The sequence below is a fragment of the Entelurus aequoreus genome, linkage group LG02 (assembly GCF_033978785.1).
Source record: "Entelurus aequoreus isolate RoL-2023_Sb linkage group LG02, RoL_Eaeq_v1.1, whole genome shotgun sequence".
Taxonomy (NCBI): domain Eukaryota; kingdom Metazoa; phylum Chordata; class Actinopteri; order Syngnathiformes; family Syngnathidae; genus Entelurus; species Entelurus aequoreus.
Window position 1 is genome coordinate 42126292 of NC_084732.1, and position 27049 is coordinate 42153340.

A 27049-nucleotide genomic window follows, 5' to 3' on the forward strand; every position below is an offset into this window, starting at 1 on the left:
ACTTTTTATATTACATTTGTTTTACAAATCTTGCACTGAGCCCATCCATCCATCCATCTTCTACCGCTTGTCCCTTTTGGGGTCGCGGGGTGCTGGAGCCTATCTCAGCTGCATTCGGGCGGAAGGCGGGGTACAATGTAATTGAAATTAAAAAATTGAATGGTTCTAAGAGAATCGTAATGTTAGTCCCGGTTCCCATTGACGCTCGATGCCCAACCCTAATTGCAACACATCGTTTAGTTCCAGCTCCAATAACACTTACGTCACTCTTAATTGCCATTGTTTGCACGCCAGAGATGCTCACTAAGTTGACTTTCCGTAAAGCACCACTGTAAGACTTTCAGTAGAGAATTGCAACCCCAACAAAAAGCTATGAAAGGAGGAATATGGCGTCGGAGAAGTCGGCAGAGGGACCACGCAGAGGCATAATCCAGGCTTAAGTGTGCCTATACACTGTAGGAGTAGTCACTATCTCAAAAAATGTGCTACTGTAGTGGACTATATCAGTAACAAGAGTCTTTGAAATGGTGTCTTTATAGTGTTCCGTGGCCTTATTTTATTCTAAATCATTACAAAAAATGTTAGCTTCAACTTTACAACCCAAAAGGGCTCATATTATGATTTTTTTCTACAATTAAAACACTTTTTTGTAGTAACATGTAATTAATGGTGGTTCTTTGGTCAAAATTGTGCATACATTATGTTTTATAAACAATCTTGAAGTCGCTTTCTGACAGCCATTTTATTGACCTATTGACGACAGCGCCGGACTACAATACCAGGTGTGAATGAATGATGGGTTTTTAACATGTAAAAGCGACTTTGGGTACTTAGAAAAGCGCTATATAAATCCCAGGTATTATTATTATTATTATTAATATCGAACTCGCGCTAAGTTCTTCGGGTAACTCTCTGCCATATATGAAGACATCTGCAGATGTCACATATGGCTCGTTTAGGAAGTATGAAGGAAAGCAAGATTGTTTTACAAATATCTCCGCCATAACTTAATAGCTAGATTTCAAATTTTCGGGACTTATGCAGATGCCAAAAACAGGTACCTATAGTTAAGAAAAGTTGGTGGGTTTTAGGTCACCTTTAATACAGTACTGTGATTTGTATTATCTTATTCTTACCAAGAATGTTCCTTATTTTAAACTTGACTTGTCACATAATTTGCCTCCTTGGCTACGTATCTAAAAGTCTTATCTAAATAGAAGAAATGCAGTTTATAATACTGTTTCCATCTGTCTCTTGTTTTCAGGTGGAGCGTATTGTAGACAAAAGGCGAAACAAGAAGGGTAAGTGGGAGTACCTAATCAGGTGGAAGGGCTATGGAAGTAAAGAGGACACCTGGGAGCCGGAGCACCACCTACTGCACTGTGAGGAGTTCATTGATCACTTCAACAGCTTGCAAATACATCTGCACAAACAGCCCAAAATTCCCAAAAGTACAGCCAACGGTCATTCGGCAGCCACAGAAAACTCCAGAGCTCGGGCTGAAGTGCGAAAGAAGAAAAGCGGTAGTGAGCCAGCCGTTGGGGTTCGAGTGGGAACTATTCTAGGGATCCCAGGTGGAGGGTCAGCAGCCGTTCACAGGCAGAGGAAGGTTGGTGAAGGGCTTGGTAGGCATGCTTTGCGGGACAAAATGAGCAAAGCCATGACCTTTAAGACTCCTTCACTAGGAGCCCCTCGTTTTGTGGCCCCGATGAGGGAGCCTTATAATGGACTCCAGAATGGAGATGTGGAGCCACACATGTACAGGACAGCATCAAGGTCACACAGAGCATCTTCGGACAGGGTGAACGGAGACCAAAAAGAAATAGATACTACTGAATTAGGTAAGCTTTTAATAGAAGATGAAATATAGTTTTTTACAGAATGTAACCAATAACTATTGAGCGGAAAACCTTGCACTCCAACAATCACAAGGTTCTTCTTTTTCCATCTGCTATTTTGCTTTTTTTTGGTTCACACTGATTGGTATATTCAGGCACAATGGGTTTCTGTTTCTAAAAACAACGCTCACCCTGCACTAAGCGGCAGTGAATGAGCAAGAATTTCACAATAATCTTAATACGTAAGGCTGATAGTAATTTAACAAGCACGGACTCTGAATCACATATTTTCTTAAAATCTTTAAATTTTCATAATTTTGGGGCATTTTCCTTTTTACTGAGCTAGGCTAAATAAAGAGGAGTATTTAAAATGTTGCTCTAGGAGAAAGATCCTTTGGGTTCCTGACTTTGAGGTTGCGTGCACAGAATACATGTCAGTTTGTTATGAATGCCAATTTTTATATTTACATATTGTTCTTATATATATCCTTTGATTTTGATTAGTCATGACATTTTTTTCTCATAATGCAAAGTACTTTTAAAAAACAAGTGAAACTTCAATTGAATATGTTTTTTTTATTAGAATGCTATTGTTTTGTGTATGGCATTGATTTTCTCACGCGAGACAAATAAATACACCAACATCAGATATCATTACGGTTACTATAATCCATTGGCTCCTCTTATGGGACAAATATTTTTAATGTGTTACCCTGATAATGCTATTTTGATTGTTGTTTACAACAATATGTGTATTGTACTAATTAATAGAGCTGTCGTTGGCGAAGGATTGTCATAGTCAAATCTGATTTGTTAGATTTTGTCCAGCCGTCTAATCTATTGCTATGTTTTTTTAAGAAAAAGATAAACAGATAGTTATGACAGTAATATATACTGACTGGTCACTAAGTGTCAGTATAACATCACATGATGTAAATCTAGCCATTACAAAGTAATTATTATTTCAGAATCGTATATGAGGAATACAGTTTTTTATTAAAGTAAACAAAACAAAGATATCTTTTGCAACATTTTCCACCTCAAAATAGGCTCAACCACTTTGATAAACTAATAAAAACATTAGAGGCTCGATCTGGCGGACATCAAACTTGACTAAATAGAGGAAGTAAATGTCGTATGTGAACCTGCAGAATGATCAATAACTTTACCAACAAAAAGAGCTACACCTCCTAGCGAGGGAGCGCATGCCTATGGAGTTCCACCAGTGTCTACGGCAAGATTCGTCCGGCTAGAGGCTCCTGGTGGCACGGAGAGCTTCCTGATTGAATGCGGCACATCCTGAAAAAGCCCAGACCCCATTTAGACATTATTAGTAAAAGATTCTTGTGTGCAGACAAATTGTTTTTGAAGTGAGAGATGTGGGAGACTAAAATAAATGGCCAGCTGTTTTAAACATGAAGCAGCGATTGCTTTCAAGTGATATTCAAAACTAAGGAGATGAAAATGTTCTCTTACTGTATAAAAATGATTTGTCTGCACACAACAATCTTTTTCTAATGATGAACGCAATCAATCCATCCTCCCAACACACCTGCTGTAAGCAGGGGGCCTTAGCAGGTACTTAACTCCGCCTCCCTTCCATGGAGGGCGGATGGTAGGGACGGTGCTACACAGGGACCAAGGGGGGGCTATAACCCCGTCAGAAATCTGTAAAGTCCCATGTAAGAGCATCAGAATTTTATTTTATATTTTACAATATTTTTATTTATTCAAGTTAGAAAGCATTAAAACGTTCACAAATAGCCATTCTGTTCCAATCTAATCCCTGCTTGCGTGTTTGTGCTGGCCTGGGTGTGTGAGGGGGATGAGGGGGGTGAGTCGTTTATTCAATCATCAGATAGGTTAGCCTATCTTAGCCAATTACCATGAATTGATTAACGTGGACCCCGACTTAAACAAGTTGAAAAACGTATTCGGGTGTTACCATTTAATGGTCAATTGTAAGGAATATGTACTGTACTGTGCAATCTACTAATAAAAGTTTCAATCAATCAATCAAGCATAGCAGTCCAATGCAGCTAGATTAGCATTTTGCAACAGCGGCGATACTGTGTACACTTGATCACGTCTGCGCTGAGCAGATGCGCAGAGGGTTGATATAGCGCTTGTATGGTCTGCTGACTACACTGACAATGTTTCTTTGTCCAAAAATCTTTCTCTCGCTAGTTTGATCCACTTTTCATGGATTTATTTTAGGAGCAAATTGAGAATGGAATGGTTAATTGAAAGGGAGCTTTTGAAAAAAATTTAAACTGAAGTCATGAAAATCGATAATTTTCTCAGCACCGCCATGCATTGCTCAAGCCCCTTCTTAGCCCCAGGAGAGAGAAACAATCCTAGTGGAGGAGGTATTAATATCTGACTTGATCATTTCGCGATATTGCCATATTTTTGCTGAAAGGATTTAGTATAGAACAACGGCGATAAAGTTTGCAACTTTTGGTCGCTGATAAAAAAAAGCCTTGCCTATACCAGAAGTAGCGTAACGTCACACGAGGTAGGATTCCTCACAATTCCCCGTTGTTTACAATGGAGCGAGTGAGATTCGGACCAAGAAAGCGACGATTACCCCATTAATTTGAGCGAGGATGAAAGATTCGTGGATGAGGTACGTTAGAGTGAAGAACTAGAGAGGCAGTGCAGGGTGTATCTTTTTTCGCTCTGACCGTAACTTAGGTACAAGGTCTCATTGGATTCCACACACTCTCCTTTTTCTATTGTGGGTCACGGATTTGTACTTTAAACCACCTCGGATACTATATCCTCTTGAAAATGAGAGTCGAGAACGCGAAATGGACATTCACAGTGACTTTTATCTCCACGACAATACATTGGCAAAGCTCTTTAGCTGCTGAGCTAACGTGATAGCATCTGGCTCCAATGCAGATAGAAACAAAATAAATAAATCCCTGACTGGAAGGATAGATAGAAGATCAACAATACTATTAAACCATGGACATGTAACTACACGGTTAATAATTCTCAGCCTGGCAAAGCTTAACAATGCTGTTGCTAATGACGCTGAAGCTAACTTAGCAACTTAGCACCCGGACCTCACAGAGCTATGATAAAAACATTAGCGCTCCACCTACGCCAGCCAGCCCTCATCTGCTCATCAACACCCGTGCTCACCTGCGTTCCAGCGATCGACGGCGCGACGAAGGACTTCACCCGATCACAGATGCGTTGGCGGCTGGCATCGGCTAGCGCGTCTGCTATCCAAGTAAGTAGGCCTTGTTGTGTTGGTACAGCCAGCCGCTAATACACCGATCCCACCTACAACTTTCTTCTTTGCAATCTCCATTGTTCATTAAACAAATTGCAAAAGATTCACCAACACAGATGTCCAGAATACTGTGGAATTGTTCGATGAAAACAGAGCAGTTTGTATGGTGACACATTGGGTACAAATACTTCCGTTTCCGTCGTGACATCACGCGCATACGCATCATCCAAAGATGTTTCCAACCGGAAGCTTAGCGGGAAATTTAAAATTGCACTTTATAAGTTAACCCGGCCGTATTGGCATGTGTTGCAATGTTAAGATTTCATCATTGATATATAAACTATCAGACTGCGTGGTCGGTGGTAGTGGGTTTCAGCAGGCCTTTAATATACATGAGCATAAACAACTGCAGGATGCCTGGTGTATATGTTTTTTTCATCTATGAGCATGTATTGTTAGCATTCATTATACTATGGTATTGTCTTTTCACCTCATTATTTTTTGTCGCTTTAGTCACCTGAGCAAACATTTTGACAGACATGTTCAGCAGATTCTGGCTCAAAATGTAATCTAGATTTGATTGTAAAAAAACATAACATGATAATAATAAGCTTAGCACAATATGTGCTGTGTTTTATTCACCATCTTCCAGGAAGCAAGGGATGGTAATACAATATTGTATGGTCGATACTCATCCAGGGCTTGTTAGTTTTGGAGTGGTACAAGAAGGAACTTGTTTACAAGAAGTTAATGAAATGCGTTTGTGTTCTTTGGGTTCTCAAAGTCATTTTATTAACACATCTGCCAATATTGAGGGGACCTCTGCCCTTGAAAGAGCTTACAAGCACATTGTTCCATAATGGTGAGCTGTGTTGATGCTTTAAAAAGCTCTAACCATGGGTCTTTGCTGCAGAAGCTGATAACACCTTTCAATGTGACAGCGAGGTCACAGTCCAGACCCCACACTACACCAGTTAATCATTTATATTCATTGTCAAAACTTCATTCCCACTTGAAAACTGACAGTTCAGGCATTGAAAAAAATATTTGTATTTTGATGACCTTACATAAGTCTTCATATCATCGATGTCTATCATGATATAGACTCTGCTGCCTTATAATCATCACAATATAATTGACTCATAACATCATTCATAATGGTCAAATACCGTCCCGATTATTGTGTCCCAATTAGACACCCACTTAAAGCGGCAACTTTTCAACTTTCATAAAATATTTTCATAACTTTTGGGATGATACATTGACTTACAACTAGGCCTTAGGGGGTCTGTATCACGCTCACTGGCATTAGGCAAAAAAACTACAAATGTGCTAGGCATACGTCACTCCCCCTTTCCCCATTCGGTACAAAGACGGAAGTCGATACGAAAGCCTAAGTGCCTCCAGAAAAATAAAAGAAGAAAAAGAAGGCCTACCTGCAAAATTCTGCTATCATGGCTGAAGCTCCAAAACAACCAAAGAAACGAAAAGGTTTGTCTGGGGGGACAAAAAAAGAAAAAGGGAGGCGACCTGGATAAAAGGACAGTCAAGGATTAACATTGTCCTGGCTTTCACTCGCTGGTGTGAGTTCAAAGACGAGGAGGGATGCCAGACTGATGCTGCCTTGGCTCTATTCCTGCTTTACTCATAAGCACCTTCCGATGCTCAAATCGAAAGGATAATGCTAATGTGGTCTTCCTTGTCGCAAAACACTACCGCTTTGGTCCACTGGCGCTGCCAGAATCAACCAAAACTGAAAGTTTTTAAGTGAGGCTTGAAATAAAGAAGTCAATTTATTTAACATTGAAACAATTTGGTGTACTTTGTTTACACATGATTATTAAAGAGGTACATGCTGAGCCAAACATGTTATTCACCAAAACAGCATCACTTCCAAATAACTTAAACACTAGATGAATAGAAATGTGTAATCTTTGTAGCAGAAACTTGTGTTGGAAACTAGGTTGCTGCGTATTTGTCTCTGTGCTTGCTTCCTCCATTTTTTATGTTTGCGGGACCTTTCCGTCTTCAAATTAGTCCTGCCCAGGCTGCATCTTTTTACTGTGTATTAGCTTGTCTCCTCTGCAGTTGATAAAGAAACGCCCCAAAGCATTACATGAGAAAACACATGGGATATTGATTTTATTGAACTCCTTGTCATTGTTTCACCATTTAACCACATTGGACTGTGTTTGCAAGTGTAAATATGCTATGTCTGTTTTGCACAAGTATGACACCTAATCAGAAATCAGCCATGTTTAAGAATTTGCAGCTACAAATTTAAGATGATAGCCACCACTCTGGCAGCTATTATTGATGCTAATCCCTTAATCCTGGAAAGACTCCTCTGCTCACCTTACTTAGCTCTCTCATCTGCATCCATTATCTCGTTACTGTGACAGCGCACGATTCTCAGAGGGTCTCTGATTGAACACTTAAATTACAAGAATGGATTGAGAAAGTCAAGCAAAGCAACATATACTGGAAATGATCAAATCAAGCGGAATCTTAATTCAATAACTAAAAATAATTTTGTACAGTAGAATGGGTTACATTCTGAGACCATATGTGAAAAGTAAAAAAACACAGGTTGCTGAGACAGCCATAGAAATGTCTCTTTTTGAAACAGAAAAACTATAAAATCTGGTATCATACTGCTGTGTCTAAGCGCCACCTTACACAAAGCCAGCTTGCTCCAAACGCTCCCTATAGTTTCTTGAAGTGTCAAATTAATGTCTATGGAACTCCTGTCAAAAGAGAGTGCGGCTTGTAGAGCATGGAAGCAGGCCTCCAACATCTTTCAACGTTTGCCATAAAAGTTAAAATCATTAAATAGGTTTTGAGCTCCAATAAACCTCCAGCTCCCAACTTCTCTGTAATTGCCATCTATTCATTTCCTTCCGCTTATCTGGGTCCGGGTTTTGGGGGCAGTAGTAGTCTCAGTAGAGAAGCCCAGACTTCCCAGTCTTTGGCTACCTCTTCCAGTTAAACCGAAGAAACACAGAGGGGTCCCCAGGTGAGCTGGAAGATATTCTTACTTCAGCGTGTCTTAGGTCTACCCTGGGGCCTCCTTCCGGCTGGGGATGCCCAGAAAAACTTACCAGGAAGGCGTCCAGTAGGCATGCTGACTAGATGCTCGAGCCACCTCAACTGGCTCTTTTTGATGTGAAGGAGCAGCAGCTCTACTCTTAGCTCCTCCCAGATGACCCAACTGCTCACTCAGTTTCTTATTCCAGCGTCCTTGCGGAGGAAACTCATTTTTGCAGCTTGATCTTACTCTTTGGGTCACAACCCAATGCTTGTGGCCATAGGCGAGGACAAGAACATAGAAAATCGAGAACTTTGCCTTCTGGCTCAGCTCTCTATTCACCACGACAGTCAGGTACAGTGACTGTATTACTGTGCTGACTTGCTTGTCTATTTCACGTTCCCGCCTTGCCTCACTTGTCATACCAAGATACTGGTACTTTCCAACTGTGTAAAGATCACGCTCCCAACACAAAGAGTTCAATCCACCCTTTACCAAACCCTCCAAAGAAACGCTAGCAATCATAGCTTGATGAGGCCATCAGGACCACATCATCTGCAAACAGCAGAGATGAAATCTCACAAGGCTCCAAAACTGGACACCTTCAACACCTTGGCAGCGCCTTGAAATTCTGTAAATGAAAATCAGAAACGGATGTTGGGCCGATAACACATTTTGCCCAACAAGACATAGTTGAACCTTGATTTACAAGTTCCTCTATTTGTGAACTTTTCGATTTACTAACCTTTTGATCGAGCCACATATGCTGTGTGTGAACCATGTCTCTGTTTGTAAGAACTCCTGGCAGGGCTTCACATTGTAAAGGAGGCGGAACCTTTCACTCGCTTCTGCAGAAGAGATTTCTTAGTCACGTCTCAGCGCTTCAGCGTGTGTGCCTTTTGTGTGTTTTCTAACCCTATTAACAAGTTTTTCCATTTTGCTAACTCAATATGTGTTCCAAAAAGCTAACAGACCAGAGTGGCAAAAAGAAGCGAATCCTTTTGGAGTTTAAAAAAATAAAGGCTACAGTAAGGAATTGACAATGCAGGCTCAGTACCACAGCAAGTTTTAATTGTTAAGAGTCTTATTGCACAGGTAGGCAACATTTCCTCTCCTTTACTCTCTTGCGGCACAAGGCGATACACACAGGCACACACGGAAGGGGACGGGGCAGGGTCTCGCTAGCTTGCTCCCTTCTGTCCATCTGTATGTCCTTACCAGCTGCTTTTTCTCCCAAGCTCCTTGCTGATGATGTTAATGTGGTTGGATTTTACTTTTTTAAATGTTTATTAAGGATGATATGATTGTTTGAGAGAGGCTTCTGTGTGTGCGCTTGCATGTTGCCAGGGCAGCGCATACAGCACAGTTCAGTTGTTATTAAAAGGAAAGTCGATTTACTCATCTTTTGTTTATTTGAGCTTACACTACATTTTTTTTGCCTGCACCCTGCCACTTATCGCCGTCATGCGACACGAGCGTTATAGGATGCCGAGCAAGGACACACCAACATGACATGACAAATGTCTGTCAAACATTTGCAGCACTTTTAAAGATTCCAGTTTTTCAACAGTATTAAATGGCAGCTTGTCTTTGGCGATGTATTTAACTACTTGTTCTGTGAGTGCAGACTATTTTGCGGTGTTTCCTTTGCACTGACTTTGTTCACCGAACGCCTCAGAGAGTGTGGACTGTCGGGTTGTTGTGTTTTAAGTGGGCGTGTAGGTTTTTCGTATTTGAACACATTCGGCCAACTGGCTCCTCAGTGTTTTTAGGCTCATCTGGTTCCAAAGGTTTAAACTGAAATATTCCCACATTGGTGCGGTCAAATTTGGTTTGGTTTTGTGATTATTTTGTCCATGTTTGCTACTAAATGTGTTGCACTCTCCACACAAAGAGTCAAAGACACTTAGGGAAAAACAAGATGATTCGCCCCCTTCTTTTCATTCCGCTATGGCACAAACGCTCGCAGCTGTTGAAACAGACAAAAAGTGTATATACTCTCGAAGCATGCACATAACAATTTATCCACAAAGAAAAACTTACCGACTTAGTTTTCATGAATCGTCGGTTTAATTGATTTATCGAATATTGTCCCTATGCTTGAACGGAACCGATGGCAAAGTGCATCCTTGGCGGAGGCCAACACGCATGGACAACAGGCTCGACTTACTGCTGGCAATGGAAACCATGCCCCCTACTCCGATTGGACAAGGATTTACAGCATGGATTATACCACGAATCCTGTACTGTCAAATGATCCAACAATTCACCGTTAAATGCCTTTTACAAGTCCACAGTGCATATAATGCATTAGCAAACTCCCATGCACCCTCCAGTTACCTTTAGGTTTAGAGCTGGTCTAGTAATTTTGGGGGGAGGCTGTAGCCTATCCCAGCTGCTCTCAGGCAGAATGCAAGGTACACCCTGGACAAGTCGCCACCTCATATCAGGGCCAACAGAGATAGACAGACAAGCATTCACACTCAAATTCACATACTAGGGCCAATTTAGTGTTGCCAATCATCATATCCCTAGGTGCATGTCATCGTCATAAAATGCTCTTTCCTTTTGGAGGAAGCGAGATAGCTTTGGCGTTGTTGTTGTTGTTTACTAATTTGACTGTTTTTTGGATTACATAAAATTTATTTTTGTTTTTGTTTTATGCACTGGCATTGTCTGGTAACATATGTCTCAATCTCCCGCCTCATATAAGGCCAATAGAACCTCTGCCTTGCTAAACTAAGGACTCTTTCAGTGCCTACGTGACCCATGTCGTCATGTAAGTGCTTGAGAACCAATGCTTTGAGGCTAGCAGGTAAAACTAGTTGACGTCGCTCTGCGACTCTTCGATAGAGGATTCCATTTTCGATGTGCAGCCTTGTCCACTCATGCATTACTTTTCTGCCTAACCCTTGCTGACTCTGCTTCATGCTGTCAGTCAGTGTTGTATTTGACTCTTTCAATCGTAGGATATTTCCAATTACTGGGTCCCTTTGCTGGGCCTGTTGGAGTTCAGTGAGACTAAATGGTGTCAATGTTTCTTTGGTCTTGGGTTCAAGCTGGTCACCCTGGGCCAGAGCCAAAGCAGCTATCCAGGCTACATCTCCCCTTTTGCCTACTCTGCACCCTCCACATGTCGTGGTGACAACTTCCTTGGTCAATTCCTGGGTACACTCATTGACATATTTGTTGATATCTATGGGGCAATGTGAGAGTGTATCAGCATCAACATTTATTTTGCCTGGTCTGTACCGTATATGAAATCTAAAATCTGACAGTTCACCCACCCACCTGTGGCCATCTGCATTTAATTTAGCAGTGCTCATGACATAAGTTAAAGGGTTATTATCAGTGTAGATAGTAAAGTGTGGGGCATAATACAAATAATCCCTAAACATTTCGCAGACTGACCATTTGAGGGCGAGGAATTTTAACTTGCCTGAGTGCAGTCTGTAGTTTTTCTCAGCTGGTGTGAGAGTCCTCGATCCATACGCAACCACTCTGAGCATTCCATTCTGTCTCTGATAAAGAACCGCTCCAAGTCCCTTGTCAGAAGCGTCTGTGTGGACTATGTAAGGCAGTTCAAAATCTGGATATGTCAGCACTGGGGGCTCTACCAACTGGTCAATCAGCTTGCATAAGGCTTCTTGATGCGTCCTGGTTCATTCAATTGGGGTTTTGGATGCCAATTGAGCACCTTTTCCTTTTCGAGCCTCTGATCTATTCAGCAATGGTTGTCTCAAACTTCTCCCTGGTTGGAAGAGTTCATAAATGGGGCTTGCCATTCTGGAGAAATCCTGTATATAGGACCTGTAGTAGCTCAAAAAGCCTACGATCCTTCTCACATCTCCGATTTTAGTCGGAGGGTCATTCTTCAAGACATACACTGCTTTCAAGTCTTTGGGGTCAATGTGCACGCCTTCGGCTGACACCAAGCGACCAACATATCGCACTTCTTTTTTAAATAGGTCACATTTTGTGGGCCTGAGTTTCACTCCATGCGTCTGCAGGGCTCTCAAGACTTTCCTGAGTACTTCAATGTGATCTTCAAAGGTCTTTGCAAAGCACAATATGTCATCCAGGTACGGGATGCAACACTCATCCCTCAGGGGTGCAAGCATTTCCTCCATACTGCGCTGAAATGCAGCTGGCGCATTTGTCAGGCCGAATGGTATGTGTACCCACTCAAATAGACCCCATGGGGTGATAAAGGCGGTCAGACGATGTGAATCTTCTGCAATAAACCCTTGATGGTATGCCTTTCCCTGATCTAAGATGGAGAACCAAGCATATCCCCCCAGGGTGTCTGGGAGATCTTGGATCCTGGAAAGGGGATGGCAGTCAGGGACTGTGCGCTGGTTCAGAAGGCGATAGTCAATACATAGTCTAAGTGCCCCATCCTTTTTACGCACACAAATGACTGGTGCGGAATAGGGGGATTTAGACTTAACAACCCATCCTTTAGCAAGGAGATCCTCAATATACTCCTTGACCTCCTTGTACAAGGGTTTCAGAATGGATGCATAAGATTTTTGAACAGGGGTATTGTCTTTAAGTGCAATCGACATTTCTAAACTTTTGATACACCCCATGTCATTGTCATCTCGAGCAAATGCTCCTGCCTCCTCTCGCAAGAGTTGTTTGGCTATTTCCTGTTGTTCCTCTGTCAGGTGGTCAATGTTAACAGGTGGGTTCCATGACTCCACCACACAAGACCCTGTATCCTGTTTGGTGTTTTGAGACTCAGCACTTGGGGACTCAAAAGGAACTTTTGTCTTAGTCAGCTGTGGTTCATCAGTTGATACTATCTTAACAACAAGCTAAATGCTGCCTAATATCGTTTTACAGGATAATGACTTCATGCTTGTTGTGGTTACCTATGGGGATTCTCAAGCATCGTACTTTTGCTTGGTTAATCTCTAAGAGACTGTCACCGACATCAAGCTGCTGTAACTGTGGGTTATTTTCATTGGGTTCAAAGAGCACTAGGGGGTTTGATGTGTCAAACATAAGTGTAATCCTGCACTTTACCTGTCTGACCGCACCGGCTGGAATAACAACATCATGAAATCCCACTTTAAGCATACCATGTCTGACATCATTATCATGAGAGGCATGTGTCTGAATCAGACTGACAAGTGCTATTGCTTTGTCATTCTCAATGCTTAAGGCTCCACGTAGGAGGGTCACAAGGGCTGATATGAAGTCAGACTCATCCTTCAGTCCCATTATCAAGCATTCAATTACGTTAAAACCAATAAGGGGGCAGTCCATGGGCACACTACTTACTAAGAAGGGTACCTGTATTGATAGGTTTGGATCGCTATTATCGGGGAGACTCACATTCACTCCCACCCAACCGTCATATGGCAAGGGCTCCCCATTCACTACGAGCACACTTAGAGGTTCATGCCCTATGAGATCTGCTAATGGGCGTGGCTTATGGTCGGGAAGGTAAGTTTCTACCCACTTACGATCAAGAAAACTCACTTGAGCACCTGTGTCAAGCAAACATTCAACTGTAAAATTGTTAATGTTGCACTTGACCCTGCATTTCTTCCCTACTAACTGGGCTACTTGTTCACGCACCTCAGTGTCTTTGGACTGAAGAGAGGACATTCCAATGTTTCTTACATGTGCTGGTCTCTCCCCTGGTGGCTTCACCTCTGTAGGGCTCCAGGGGCTGCTGTTCATTATGGTGTGGACATCAGCAGGGGGTTGGTTAGCACTCTGGACACGAGACCTCTTGAGACAGCCAACATCTCTGTGCCCGACCTCCCCACATAGAAAACAATGGTGACATGGGCTTGTGCGTTCTTCAGCATACTTGGGTCAGCTATATTGTCTTGCTGTTTGCCTGGGCCTTGGTCTGGCATTTGTGCATCTACAGGGTTGTGTTAACGTTTGGTTAGCTGTGAGAGACTCAACCAGTTTTGTCAGGGCATCAACTTTGGAATTAAGTTCCTCTATCACATTGCTTTTATTCTTTGTCTTATGCTGTAATGTTTTTTCCATGTCCTTATCAGTCTCAAGTTGGGCACTGTGAGCGTGTGTTACCTTATGACGAGATCCATGAGCAAGTCTTTGCTGCCTCTCACTCTCTTCACCGCACACCTGGCTCTCATGCCGAATTAGTGCTTCATCTGACACAGCATAGTCGGACAACAGTGGTTTAAGTTCGGTGCGAATGTCACTAAATTTGTGTAGGAGGCCCTGGAGAATAGTGCTCAAAAACACATTCTGCACTGTACGAGGTTCATACTCAATGTCCATATTACCTTGTCTAGATGCAAACAGCATTTTCTGTTTTAGTCCAATCATCCTGTACAGAAACTGTTGGTGACTTTTACTCTCAAGCTGCCGGGTGCTCATTAACTCCTGGAACAACTCACTTCCACTTTTTCCACTTAAGTGGGAGCGCAAAAAGCTTCTGAGTTCACAGAGTGTTAAATCATCCTTGTTAACTAGCATATCTTTGAACTGTCCGGGTCTGACAATACGGAGGATGCCCTGGATGATTTCACCTTCAGAATGACTTGCTTTGAGCCCCTCATCTATCTGTTTACAAAGTCCATGGTAGCTAATATCTGACACCCTGTCCCCCACCTGACCCCCGTGAACTTTAAATTCTCTACGCTGAAGTAGGGGTATATCTCGTAAAGGAACCATACTACTAGGGCGAGCGTGAGAAGCGGCTTGATGTAATGTTTGGGTACCAGCTGAGGTGGGTGTGTGCATGGCGGTATGAGCTTGCTGTGTATCAGTCAAAGTAGGCATGTTTGTGGAGTCGTACAAATGTGTTGTGTTACACGTGCGTGTCTTCTGTGTTTCATATTCAGATATCTTTCTCCCCAAAGACTCATAATTAGCCATTAAAGGCCTACTGAAATGAGATTTTCTTATTTAAACGGGGATAGCAGATCCATTCTATGTGTCATACTTGATCATTTCGGGATATTGCCATATTTTTGCTGAAAGGATTTAGTAGAGAACATCGACGATAAAGTTCGCAACTTTTGGTCGCTGATAAAAAAAGCCTTGCCTGTACCGGAAGTAGTGTGACGTCACATGTTGAAGAGCTCCTCACATCTGCACATTGTTTACACCAGCAGCGAGAGCGATTCGGACCAAGAAAGTGACGATTACCCCATTAATTTGAGCGAGGATGAAATATTTGTGTATGAGGAAAGTGACAGTGAAGGATTAGAGTGCAGTGCAGGACGCCAGGGTGTATCTTTTTTCGCTCTGACCGTAACTTAGGTACAAGGACTCATTGGATTCCACACTTTCTCCTTTTTCTATTGTGGATCACGGATTTGTATTTTAAACCACCTCGGATACTATATCCTCTTGAAAATGAGAGTCGAGAACGCGAAATGGACAATCACAGTGACTTTTATCTCCACGACAAAACATCGGTGAAGCACTTTAGCTTCGGAGCTAATGTGATAGCATCGTGCTTAACTGCGGATAGAAACAGAAGAAACATGCTATCCAACTCAAAGTCCTCCTGGTTGTGTTGCTGTAGCCAGCCGCTAATTTTTAAGGAGCGCCCTAAGTGGCTGATCCGTTGGCGGTCCCGTCTTGTCTCCCTGTAACGTATGTCTGCTCTTAGCGGGATTGTGCCGAAAATGTAATTTCAGTTCTTATGTGTCTTGTACATGTTAAGAATGGACAAATAAAGCTTTGAATTGAATAATACACCAATCCCACCGACAGCTTTCTTCTTTGCTGTCTCCATTGTTCATTAAACAAATTGCAAAAGATTCACCAACACAGATGTCCAGAATACTGTGGAATTTTGCGATGAAAACAGACAACTTAAGCTTGCCCACCGTGCTATTCCAAAATGTCTGCTTCAACCCGTGACGTCACGCGCAAACGTCATCATACCGAGACGTTTTCAGCCGGATATTTCCCGGGAAATTTAAAATTGCACTTTATAAGTTAACCCGGCCGAATTGGCATGTGTTGCAATGTTAAGATTTCATCATTGATATATAAACTATCAGACTGCGTGGTCGGTAGTTGTGGGTTTCAGTAGGCCTTTAAGGTTTGGTACTCGAGTGCTTGTGGATCAGCGGAAACATTTTGCAATGTGTCATCACTGTTATCCCTCTGTCCCTGTAGTATAGTTGTCAGTTGTAAGGGTGGTGGGTTAATGACAACACTCTCCGTTTGCTTAGCGTGACGGACTTCAGCGAAACGACTGACTCTGATGTCATTAATCGTATCTCTTAGAGATAGTAAGCATGCAATACCTTGATCTTCTGATTTTAATAGTGTCCTACAATTTAAGTAAGCACATATATAGTCAAAACAACTCTCTTCATCACCCTTAATTACCCCAGAAGAATCAACATCTGATACCGGTGTGATGTCCTCAATAATTTAAAAAAGTTCTTGTGCTGTCAACTCGTGGAGTATTTTCTTTCCCTCCCACGTCAGCTCTTTACGTACACGTTCTCCCATGTTGATCGTGTTACTCAACGACAGTACTGTAGCTTTGTTGTCTCGGGCAAGCGGTGCTGCACTCCTCCAGCAAAGGTCCCTCTCACACACGTTGGTCCTGTTGCTGCCTCAGTTGCACGCTGCTTCAACTTGCTTCTGCCGTCACGTCTGCCTTGGATTCGTAGATTAGGAGATCAGCATCTTCTTTTGTCGGGTGTCGATCCCAGCGGTGCCTCCAGAATTCTGTTACAGGCCTCGCACTGAGTAGCCTGGTACCAGTGTTCGAAATGGTGTGTCCTGTTTTATAGGACTAAAAAGAAGACACAAAGTGCTTGATTGTGTTGTCACCACAGGGTGTGACCTGACTGAGACAGGGAAGCACTAATAAGCACCTCCCATTTCCCTCCTTTCCTAGAAGAGTACTCCCTCTGCTGGCGTGGCGGAATAACATGTCTTGTGGCATTCAGCTTGGAAACATACACTTTTACTGTGACTTTAGATATGAAAATACCTCGAACTAAATTAGGAACTCTATTTACACATTCATTTTGCAAAACAATTGTGACTACTAATTTTAAGTGTAACAGTTGCTTATCAAAATTGTTGTTAGTTGCAGCCAGAAGTGAGGAGAGTTGCCAAAAACGTAACTAATGAAAGAGTTACGTTACTTTATGACATGACTCAAGTCAAATTATAAAGTAATCATCCAAACTAATTCATATTATTATAAATATGTCAAATAATACATTTTATTAGTTATTAATTATTTAGTAAATGTTTGCTCTTTTCAATCACACGTGATTAACAGAAGGAGTATTTATAATTTCCAATGTCTGTGTTGCTGTACTCCTTAACTGCATGGCCAAAACACTATTAGTGAACCCAGTATGATTTGATGAGTATATGAAGTCTCAATCAAAAGCATGTGAAAATGACTTTGACGTATAAAACCACTTTTCACGTTTAACTTGTTTATTTACAGTTATAGGAAGACAAAATCTTACAATTTTGCATTTTACTCATACTTGTTAAAGGGGAACTGCACTATAAACTGCACTATAAACTCAACCACATTTTGGGCTGATGTAGAAGCTGGCTTATCTCTTTCCGTAGTTAGCTTTTACGGCTAATACCAAAGCATGCCGATGTGTTACTAAGCTAGAAAAATAGTTCCTCAGTGTCTGCTCTTACAAAAACAATGTTGCTACAGCTTGGTTATCATACAGGTTACGGAACGTAAATGAAGTATTGTTGACGTTTTTTTAATGCATTTTTAAAGTAATTTAGAGGTAGAATTGATTGCTCCTATTAGCTGCGTTGCTAACCACCAAGAACGAGCCAAATTTTACATGTTAGAATGCAAAAAAATGCAAAATCTTTTGTCTTCTTGTCTCTCACAATAATTGTGAACGATAGGCAAAAGTGCAGTTCCCCTTTTAAATTACAATCAATGGCGTTTTCCAAAGTAATTAGCAAATCATCAGTGGGAGCTTGGAAATTTTGGACTTGACTGTTGATTGGAGACAGTGTGGTGGAGTCTACAGTTATTACAAAACTCAGCTGCACGCTCGCTGACGAGGACCAGAGGCCGGGAGCACATTACACCAGTTTTAAAGTCGCTGCATTGGCACCCTGTGCGCTTCAGAGTCGATTTTAAAATTCTATTATTAGTCTTTTTAAATGTCTTAATGCACCTTCTTATCTATCTGACCTGCTTTTACCGAATTAACCCTCAGGGATCCCGAGGACCTCGGGCATTGGCCTTTTAGCTTTACCAACTGCTTAAACAAAGATCCACGGTTCGGTGGTATTTAGCCACTATGACCCCCACCTGTGGAACAGCTTGCAAGAGAGTCTCAGGATTGCAGAGAGCGTGGAATTTTTATTTCAAAAAAGTCTAAATACACACCTTCTTAATCAGGCGTTTTACTGATCATGCTAAACTCTTTTTAATAATTGTATTGTGTTGTTGTTGTTGTGTTATGTTCTATACTATTTTTAGATGGCGTTAATTTTTTTCTCCAGTATGGATGCCTCAAATTTGGGGTTTTTCTTCCAATCCACAGTGCCAGGCCATGTTTGGTTTTTGCTTTGTTATTGTCAATAGTGCTCTGTGTGTGTGCGTGCGTGTTCTCTTCTCTCTCTTTTTTTGTACAGCGGTGTTTGCCACTTGCCTGTCTATGAAAAGTGCTATATAAATAACGTTTGATTTGATTTGATGTCCTGCCAAGCAGGCAAATAACAGTGTCTTCAATGTGAGGCGAGTAGACACAGGAAAATTTGGAGTGATTAAACACCAGACAGGCAGCATACTTTTAAATAATGAAAACAAAGTTTGGCCCACATTGGAAATTAATTTTGGCCAGAAGAGACTTGGGGAGTGTTACATTTTAGTAAGAATGTCAGAAATTAAGGCATGTCTACCTTTTTACCTTCAAAACAGAAAGCAGAAACATCCAATTTCTAGTATTTTTCACACATGCACACCACTTAGTTTGTTTGCTAGAGGCGAACAAAGAAAGTGATTCGAGTAATCAGTTTAGCAGTGATAAAAAACACTCAACAGTTAATGAAACGTTAAATTATGTCTTTAACAAGTAAAAGTTTCAGGCAAGACTATTATCTACAATATTTGTGTAAACCTTTTAAATCTATTTTCTGCCTTGTTATCTGGAAGTGGGTCGCGGTGAAATAGCAAGCGAAGTAGCGTAACCCAGGCATCGCCCTGTCCTCGGGGACCCTCGAGCATTCCCAAGCTACAGGGGCTAATAAAATCCCTCCACTGTGTATATGGCCATCCAAGAGGTCCCCTGCCATTTGGAGATGACAGGAACACCTCAAATGAAGAATGAGATCTTACAACCAATGTTCCCTCTAATTTTTCATGTGTGTGAGCAAATGCAAAAACTCTCCGAGCATTCAGTGTAGCCCATGTGAGCAACATCAGACGTGCACACTGTGGCTACACCAGCAGCACACCTGTCCCAAACCTGACTAAATAACAAGTTAAATCTCCATCCATCCATCCATTTTCTACCGCTTGTCCCTTTCGGGGTCGCGGGCGGTTGCGGGGGGTGCTGGAGCCTATCTCAGCTGGTACACCCTAGACAAGTCCCCACCTCATCGCAGGGCCAACACAGATAGACAGACAACATTCTCTTATTATTATAATCAAATGACAGCAGTCATTTCCATGAGATTATTTTCTAATATAAGTGTTTAGGCCCACTTACAATGACAATAACAAAAAATATTGTTTTTCATGAACTGTGTACTTGTATTGTTTGTCTGGGTGGAGGTCCTGCTTTGGAAATAGTTTGTACCCCTTTCAGACATTGCATTTAGTTCCCATTAAAACATTCACATGTTGCACCATAAGATTTAAGCAGGGGATCATGTGTACATTTCTGCAACTTCCTGTTTGTAAAAAATATATTTTTATTAGTATTTATTTAATATACTAACAGCATTTCATGATTAATATTTATAAATTAAGATTCCTAATAAATGACACTAGAATAAGCACACATTTGATTGGTAAATCATAGTGTAACGACCTGGAATGACACTTTATGTGTGGTGTTGGAGTTGTCCGACTTTTTGTGTGTCTGTAAACGCATCACTGGCTAAGTGCCATATGTGCATGTGTTGGCGCAAGTGAGAAAGAGCGAGTGGCTGCTGTTGATATAACAAAGTTGCTTTTGGTCTGGTTTGTACTGCAGAAAATGACCACTTTTGCTAGATATCATTTTTTTTACTAATGTTTTGGTGATGTGTTTATGGCCGACAATAAAGAGTTTTGCTCAGTAAAGTGATGGATGGAATTCATGTCCTCAAAGCGTCTCGACAGACGTTACAATATTTGAACAATGATGACGAAAACTGTTTTCTCTGTCGTGTCCGTGTGTCGAAAATTGTTATGCGCTTATTTTTTTATTTCATTTTGTGCGTGGCATAGATTTGCCGTGCGCAGAGGACGCTTGAGCAGTGCGCAATTGCACAGGTGCGCACCTTAGAGGGAACGTTGCTTACAACCATTTCAAATGACTTATCTTGGTGCAAAAATTGATCACATTTTAACAGCAACATAATGCTAGTTGAGTTTATTTACTGAAGAAAAAAACAAAACTTATTGCTCCCACATCTGTAGGTACTGTTTTGACTATATCTTAAGATGTATAGTGAAGCCTGCCTTTATTTTTGCATAGCTGTCCCCCGCGGAGTGGTGGGCAGGCTGATCGTGCGAGGGGCGAGACAGAGGTGTTATCATGTCCTTAAAGATGGAAACACGGAACTTCGAAAACCATTGTTTGAGTGCCTCTTCTCTCAAAAGTGGAGAAAACAAATGAATGAGAGGATGTTTAGTGCTCATAAACAAGCTCTGGGGACACTTACTGTATTGCCTGATATTATATCATTAAAATAGTACATACAGTAGTGCTTAAACTTATGGGTTTAATTGGTTCTGTGACAGAGAACGGAACTCTAAACATTTCTCAACGTCTTCCATTGAAATCAATTTAATTGATGCTTGCCCCCCCTCCCTCCCCCCCAAAAAAACCCAGCACAATTTTAACATGTAACATGCATTTTAAAAAGAAAAAACTAACTTTCAGTTGAGAAATATTGTATCAAAACAATGCAATACAATGTATTATGACAACTACATTAGTTTTATGAAGTCATGTAATAATAATGTACAGCATTTACCTTGGCGAGTGGACTTTTACGGTATCTCCTTTCAGCAGCTTCTCAATATTTTTATAGATTAATGCCTGCCATTTAGATATTTTAACATTCTTGGCTGCCTCATTCATGTTTTTTTTTTTGTTTTTTTTTATTTAAGGAATGTCATCAATTTCTTCTTCTCAGTACTTTCCTTCACATTGACTTTCTTCCTTCCCATGCTTGGAAAACAAAGTTATGACGATCTATAACAATAAGCTAATGCCAGCGAGTAAGATGTTTTGGTCGGATCTCCTGGGGTTCACTGTGAGTTTTATTACACAAACTAATGGCGAGGATGTTTGTAACTCCAATTTCTGCTTGCAATTAGCCGGGAAACAGCTTTTATCTCAAAATACTCTTAAGTTTTTAGGATTTTAAGCGATCTCATAAGGTTTGTATGCTGCGTGTCAATAACTGAATCACATTGCATTACATTAAAATGAATATTATTTTCGACTGACTTGACCCGTTTTCTCATCCCGTTTGTGTGTCAGGCTCCCCTTTAGCCGACAGTAAGATGCAACTGCACAGCTCAGCAAAGCGCAAGATGGCAGAGGAGAAGTGTTACGTGTTTGACAAGCGGCTCAGGTACAACGTGCGACAGAACGAGAGCAACTGTCGTTTCCGGGACATCGTAGTCCGAAAGGAGGATGGTTTTACGCACATCCTTCTTTCCAGCCAGACGACGGACAGCAACGCTCTGACGCCAGAGGTGGGAATTACTAACACACAATGAAGGTTGCTGTTATTGTTTTAAATTGTGCTTCTCCAATTACATGTTGTTGAACTGCAGTAAATGGGAAATAATTACTTTGTGTGAAAATTGTGGTTCTAATACAAGAATAGCTTTGGAATGGCTGCAAGTACAGCAACTTTAGCCTTGTCTTCCCCCTCTAAAGCAATGCTTGCTCCAGACTGCTTCCTGCCAAGTATGAGTTCTCCAGTGAGGTAGGGCACATGTGATCCAGCATTATACCATCTGTTGGGTTTTGCAGCAACTGCTGCAGTGAGGGGAATTAGGCAGCTTGTTCCTAGAGGACCGGAAGAGGATTTACAAACCAACACCTGGACAGATTACCTTTGAGCTCCATCATGTACAGTTGGAATACATCTGATACTCTGTACATTGTTGCGGCTAATCCCACTGATTAAATGTCCATGTCATGGCATAATGCACTGATTGTGGTTATCTATAAAGTACATTTTAAATATATGATGTTGGCAGTCATCTGTAATGGTAAACTGCAGAAAATCTCAAATGTCATGTTTCATTAATTTCATTAATGGATGTTTATATGTCATATGTTGAAGAGGTTCATTTAGCCTACTAATGTGTAATTATAAGTGGTTGATTTATATAGGCTAGTAAGGTATCTTACTAGCCTATATAAATCAACCATTTATAAATGTTTGTATGTCGTTTGTTGTAGCATTTAAATTACATTCGCAGAGTTCTACCAGATTGTGCTTGGTAGATCATTTCCCAGCCAGAGAAGTGCATAATTATGAATTATATGGTTATTATATTCATTATTCATTTGGAAAAAAAATACATTCATAGCATCTGAGACAAAATTGATTGTACTTCTTAGTTGGAATCAGCAGAGGTGCAGTTTAGTTGAGCTATATCCACAAGTCCCTCTGCTATGACACTATTCTCAGGAGCCTTTTACCACTAAATACAACACAGGCACTGAAACAGGAGATCAAAATGGTACACTTGAGGGAACGTTATCTGATTTACATTTATTCTTCAGTTTATGATTCAGCAAAACTTAGAATTGAATACTATGTCACTTGAATCCTCATGCAAGGTTATTGCAAAAAAAGTATTTGGCCACTTGCCTTGACTCACATATAAACTTGAAGTGCCATCCCATTCCTAACCCATAGGGTTCAATATGATGTCGGTCTACCTTTTGCAGCTATTATAGCTTCAACTCTTCTGGGAAGGCTGTCCACAAGGTTGCGGAGTGTGTTTATAGGAATTTTCGACTATTCTTCCAAAAGCGCATTGGTGAGGTCACACACTGATGTTGGTCGAGAAGGCCTGGCTCTCAGTCTTCGTTCTAATTCATCCCAAAGGTGTTCTATCGGGTTCAGGTCAGGACTCTTTGCAGGCCAGTCAAGTTTATCCACACCAGACTCTGTCATCCATGTCTTTATGGACCTTGCTTTGTGCACTGGTCCACAGTCATGTTGAAAGAGGAAGGGGCCCGCTCTAAACTGTTCCCACAAGGTTGGAAGCATGGAATTGTCCAAAATGTTTTTTTATCCTGGAGCATTCAAAGTTCCTTTCACTGGAACTAAGGGGCCAAGCCCAACTCCTGAAAAACAACCCCACACCATAATTCCTCCTCCACCAAATTTCACACTCGCCACAATGCAGTCCGAAATGTACCGTTCTCCTGGCAACCTCCAAACCCTGACTCGTCCATCAGATTGCCAGATGGAAAAGCGTGATTCATCACTCCAGAGAACGCGTCTCCATTGCTCTAAAGTCCAGTGGCGACATGCTTTACGCCACTGCATCCGACACTTTGCATTGGACTTGGTGATGTATGGCTTAGATGCAGCTGCTCGGCCATGGAAACCAATTCCATGAAGCTCTCTGCGTACTGTACGTGGGCTAATTGGAAGGTCACATGAAGTTTGGAGCTCTGTAGCAACTGACTGCAGAAAGTCGGCGACCTCTTTGCACTATGCACTTCAGCATTCGCTGACCCCTCTGTCAGTTTACGTGGCCTACCACTTTGTGGCTGAGTTGCTGTTGTTCCCAAACTCTTCCATTTTCTTATAATAAAGCCGACAGTTGACTTTGGAATATTTAGGAGCAAGGCAATTTCACGACTGGATTTGTTGCACAGGTGGCATCCTATGACAGTTCCACGCTGGAAATCACTGAGCTCCTGAGAGCGGCCCATTCTTTCACAAATGTTTGTAGAAAAAATCTCAATGCCTAAGTGCTGTGATTAGGACACCTGATTCTGATCATTTGGATGGGTGGCCAAATACTTTTGGCAATATAGTGTATGTATTTTTTTATTTTTGCATTCTAACTAAATAAATGCGAACAAAAGTCTGCTTATAATGGAGCCAATGGAAGTAGCTCTAGTCTTCCTTAAAAAAACATCCAAACACCTCAATTAACATTTGTAAAGAAGTTAACAGGCACATTCATAATAAGTTACGGCGGCACATTCATTTCACAAACGCATCACAACGTTCGCTTTTTCCTTCAACAATATCACTGATAACTACTCACTGCAGACTTCATGAGAGACAACAAACATAATAGAACAACCTTACTGTACAATGTCTGCTGTCCGTAGGATGCCAACTGTATGATGTTGATATATTCCCGTTTAGATGAAGAATGACTCATAATCCTCGCAAAGAAAAAAGCAGGGTAGAACAAAGCGTCTTTTTAGGTATTTTTCACCATTCCGGGTCTAAATTGACTTTCTAAGTGCATCAACTTCTCAGTTTGTGTCCATATCATTTAACTACCCAGGTGAGAGTCATGATTATATAATAATCTAGAATTAAATTTAACGAACTCCGAGGCGATAAAGCAGGTCATTAATTATGTCAATACAGCAGCATTAGTACATTGCCTCTTTTTGATCAATGCACTGCTAAATGTAGCTTGAGTTGAGTTTGAACATGCATACTACATGATACATCACAATTTCCAGTCCTTAATGTTAGCACTTTTAATATCGGTAATACATGGCTAATATTCAGGTCGCAAATGGAGTATTATGGGCGCCTTTTAGATGGTTATTAATTTGGTTTTATGATCGAAATATACGCAATGAGGCAAAGCTTCCATTAGCTCCATTGTATGCAGACTTTCTATTTAGTTAGAATGTATTAAAAAATACATGTGTTCTTATCTTTCATAAAGATTGTGAATTATTAGCAAAATTTCAAAATAAAGTGCAGTTCTACTTTAAAGCTTTGGCCTGAAACCATTAAAGGTTTGATTTTTTTTGGACGCAACATCCAAAGGTTGAAAGATAGGTTGTTTAATAATAGCAATTTGTTTTGATATTGAGTCGTAGGTAATCGTCACTGCACCCTGCATCAAAGCTCTCCATATGTGAGAATATATTCTTTGTATTCCTCACTAAAACCTGAGAATCATCTACAGTTTCAGTTTTTAGGATTAAACTTACAAAAGACTGGGCTGATAACCTTACTTTTGGCTTAAAAGCTCAAAGATATCCTCTCATTTAAACCTTAAAAATAGGTTTCTTTTCATGTGCTATATCACCAATTAAAGGAAAACTGCACTTATTTTGGAATTTTGTCCATCATCCACAATCTCTATGTATGACTGTTACGTTCCCAGATGGCTGTGGGTCAAGGGATCGTAAGAAAACGCAACATAAAAGTGTATAAACTAAATGAGGCGTATATTAAAGACAACAAAGCCAATAATTGAAAATAAAACTACAGTAGTGTTATTGAAAGGTAACTATAGGGGGTTACAACAAGACAATACTAGCCTAGCTTGCGAATACAGGTGCTGTCAATGGAATGAACAAAACATACCAAAAGAGACCTCTGACAAATAAAAGGTACGCTTACTAACTAAAGCTATTTAATTAGCATAAACCAAAAACCTACCTACCTACTCTAGCCGAAGCCTGCAAGGGTGGCAGCCACCACGAAGCCTGGTGTCTCTATACACAAGCAAGTCCTATGTGTGTAGTGTATAGAGGCCTCTGTCTAACCTTTCCCAATACTAGGCTGCACACTATACAGATACTTCCAAAACACAGACAGTTGAAAGCTAAAAAAAACAGGTGGCACAAGTTAAGCAAAGAGGTTAACAAAAATGGGTACAAAAACAAAGTAGCGTCAAAGACAAATTAGTTCTGACAATAGCAAAATCAAGTAATCTATCAAGTCTACAACACAGCATGGCAGAAAAAGAATCAACCTGATCCAGTGGTGAGCAGGTGGTTTTAAGCAGGATGGGAGGATGAATGGTGGACCGGGATTGGCTGGCTGATTAACAGGTGAAATGAGGAGCAGCTGGGAACAAGAACCGGTTGATTGGCAGCAGAGGAAGTGAATGAGTGTGACCTGTAGAAACAATAGGGGAAGAAACACAAACAAACCACCACTACGTGGAACGTAATAATGACAATGGCAAATGTCTTTCCCTTGTATGTGTGTTCTAAATAGTGGAAACTGCTAGTATGAGGCGGCTAACAATGCAGGTATTAGGATTAATTTATTCCACATATAAAGCGCTCTACAAACAAGATTTAAAAAAAACGCTCGATTTGCGTGATGCTACGTGCATATTAACCGTAACCAAACTGTAGCGACTTTGTTATTGTGGGAGCTAACAGAGTGGAACTACTTTTCTGGTGTCGTGTCGCATCACTTTGCTCCATCTGCTTCTCTGACTAATAATAAGTAGCCAGCTACTCGCTATCTTAGACTGCTCATAAGGTTTGAAGAAGGAAATTTAGCTGTTTCTGCTCCTGCTGATTGATTGATTGATTGATTGAGACTTTTTTTAGTAGGTTGCACAGTGAAGTACATATTCCGTACAATTGACCACTAAATGGTAACACCCGAATAAGTTTTTCAACTTGTTTAAGTCGGGGTCCACTTAAATTGATTCATGATACAGATATATACTATCATATATACTATCATCATAATACAGTCATCACACAAGATAATCACATTGAATTATTTACATTATTTACAATCAGGGCTGTGGGGAGGGGT

The 27049-nt window shown here is 41.0% G+C and overlaps 1 protein-coding gene across 1 annotated transcript in view; it reads left to right on the forward strand.

The window, feature by feature from the left end:
• Positions 1-27049, forward strand: part of LOC133633985 (chromodomain Y-like protein 2) — an 84435-nt gene that overhangs the window by 47694 nt on the left and 9692 nt on the right. Inside the window, exons 2-3 of the mRNA XM_062026858.1 lie at positions 1265-1841; positions 21787-22004. Coding sequence (XP_061882842.1) covers positions 1265-1841; positions 21787-22004 — 795 coding nt within the window. The remainder of the gene's footprint in view (positions 1-1264; positions 1842-21786; positions 22005-27049) is intronic.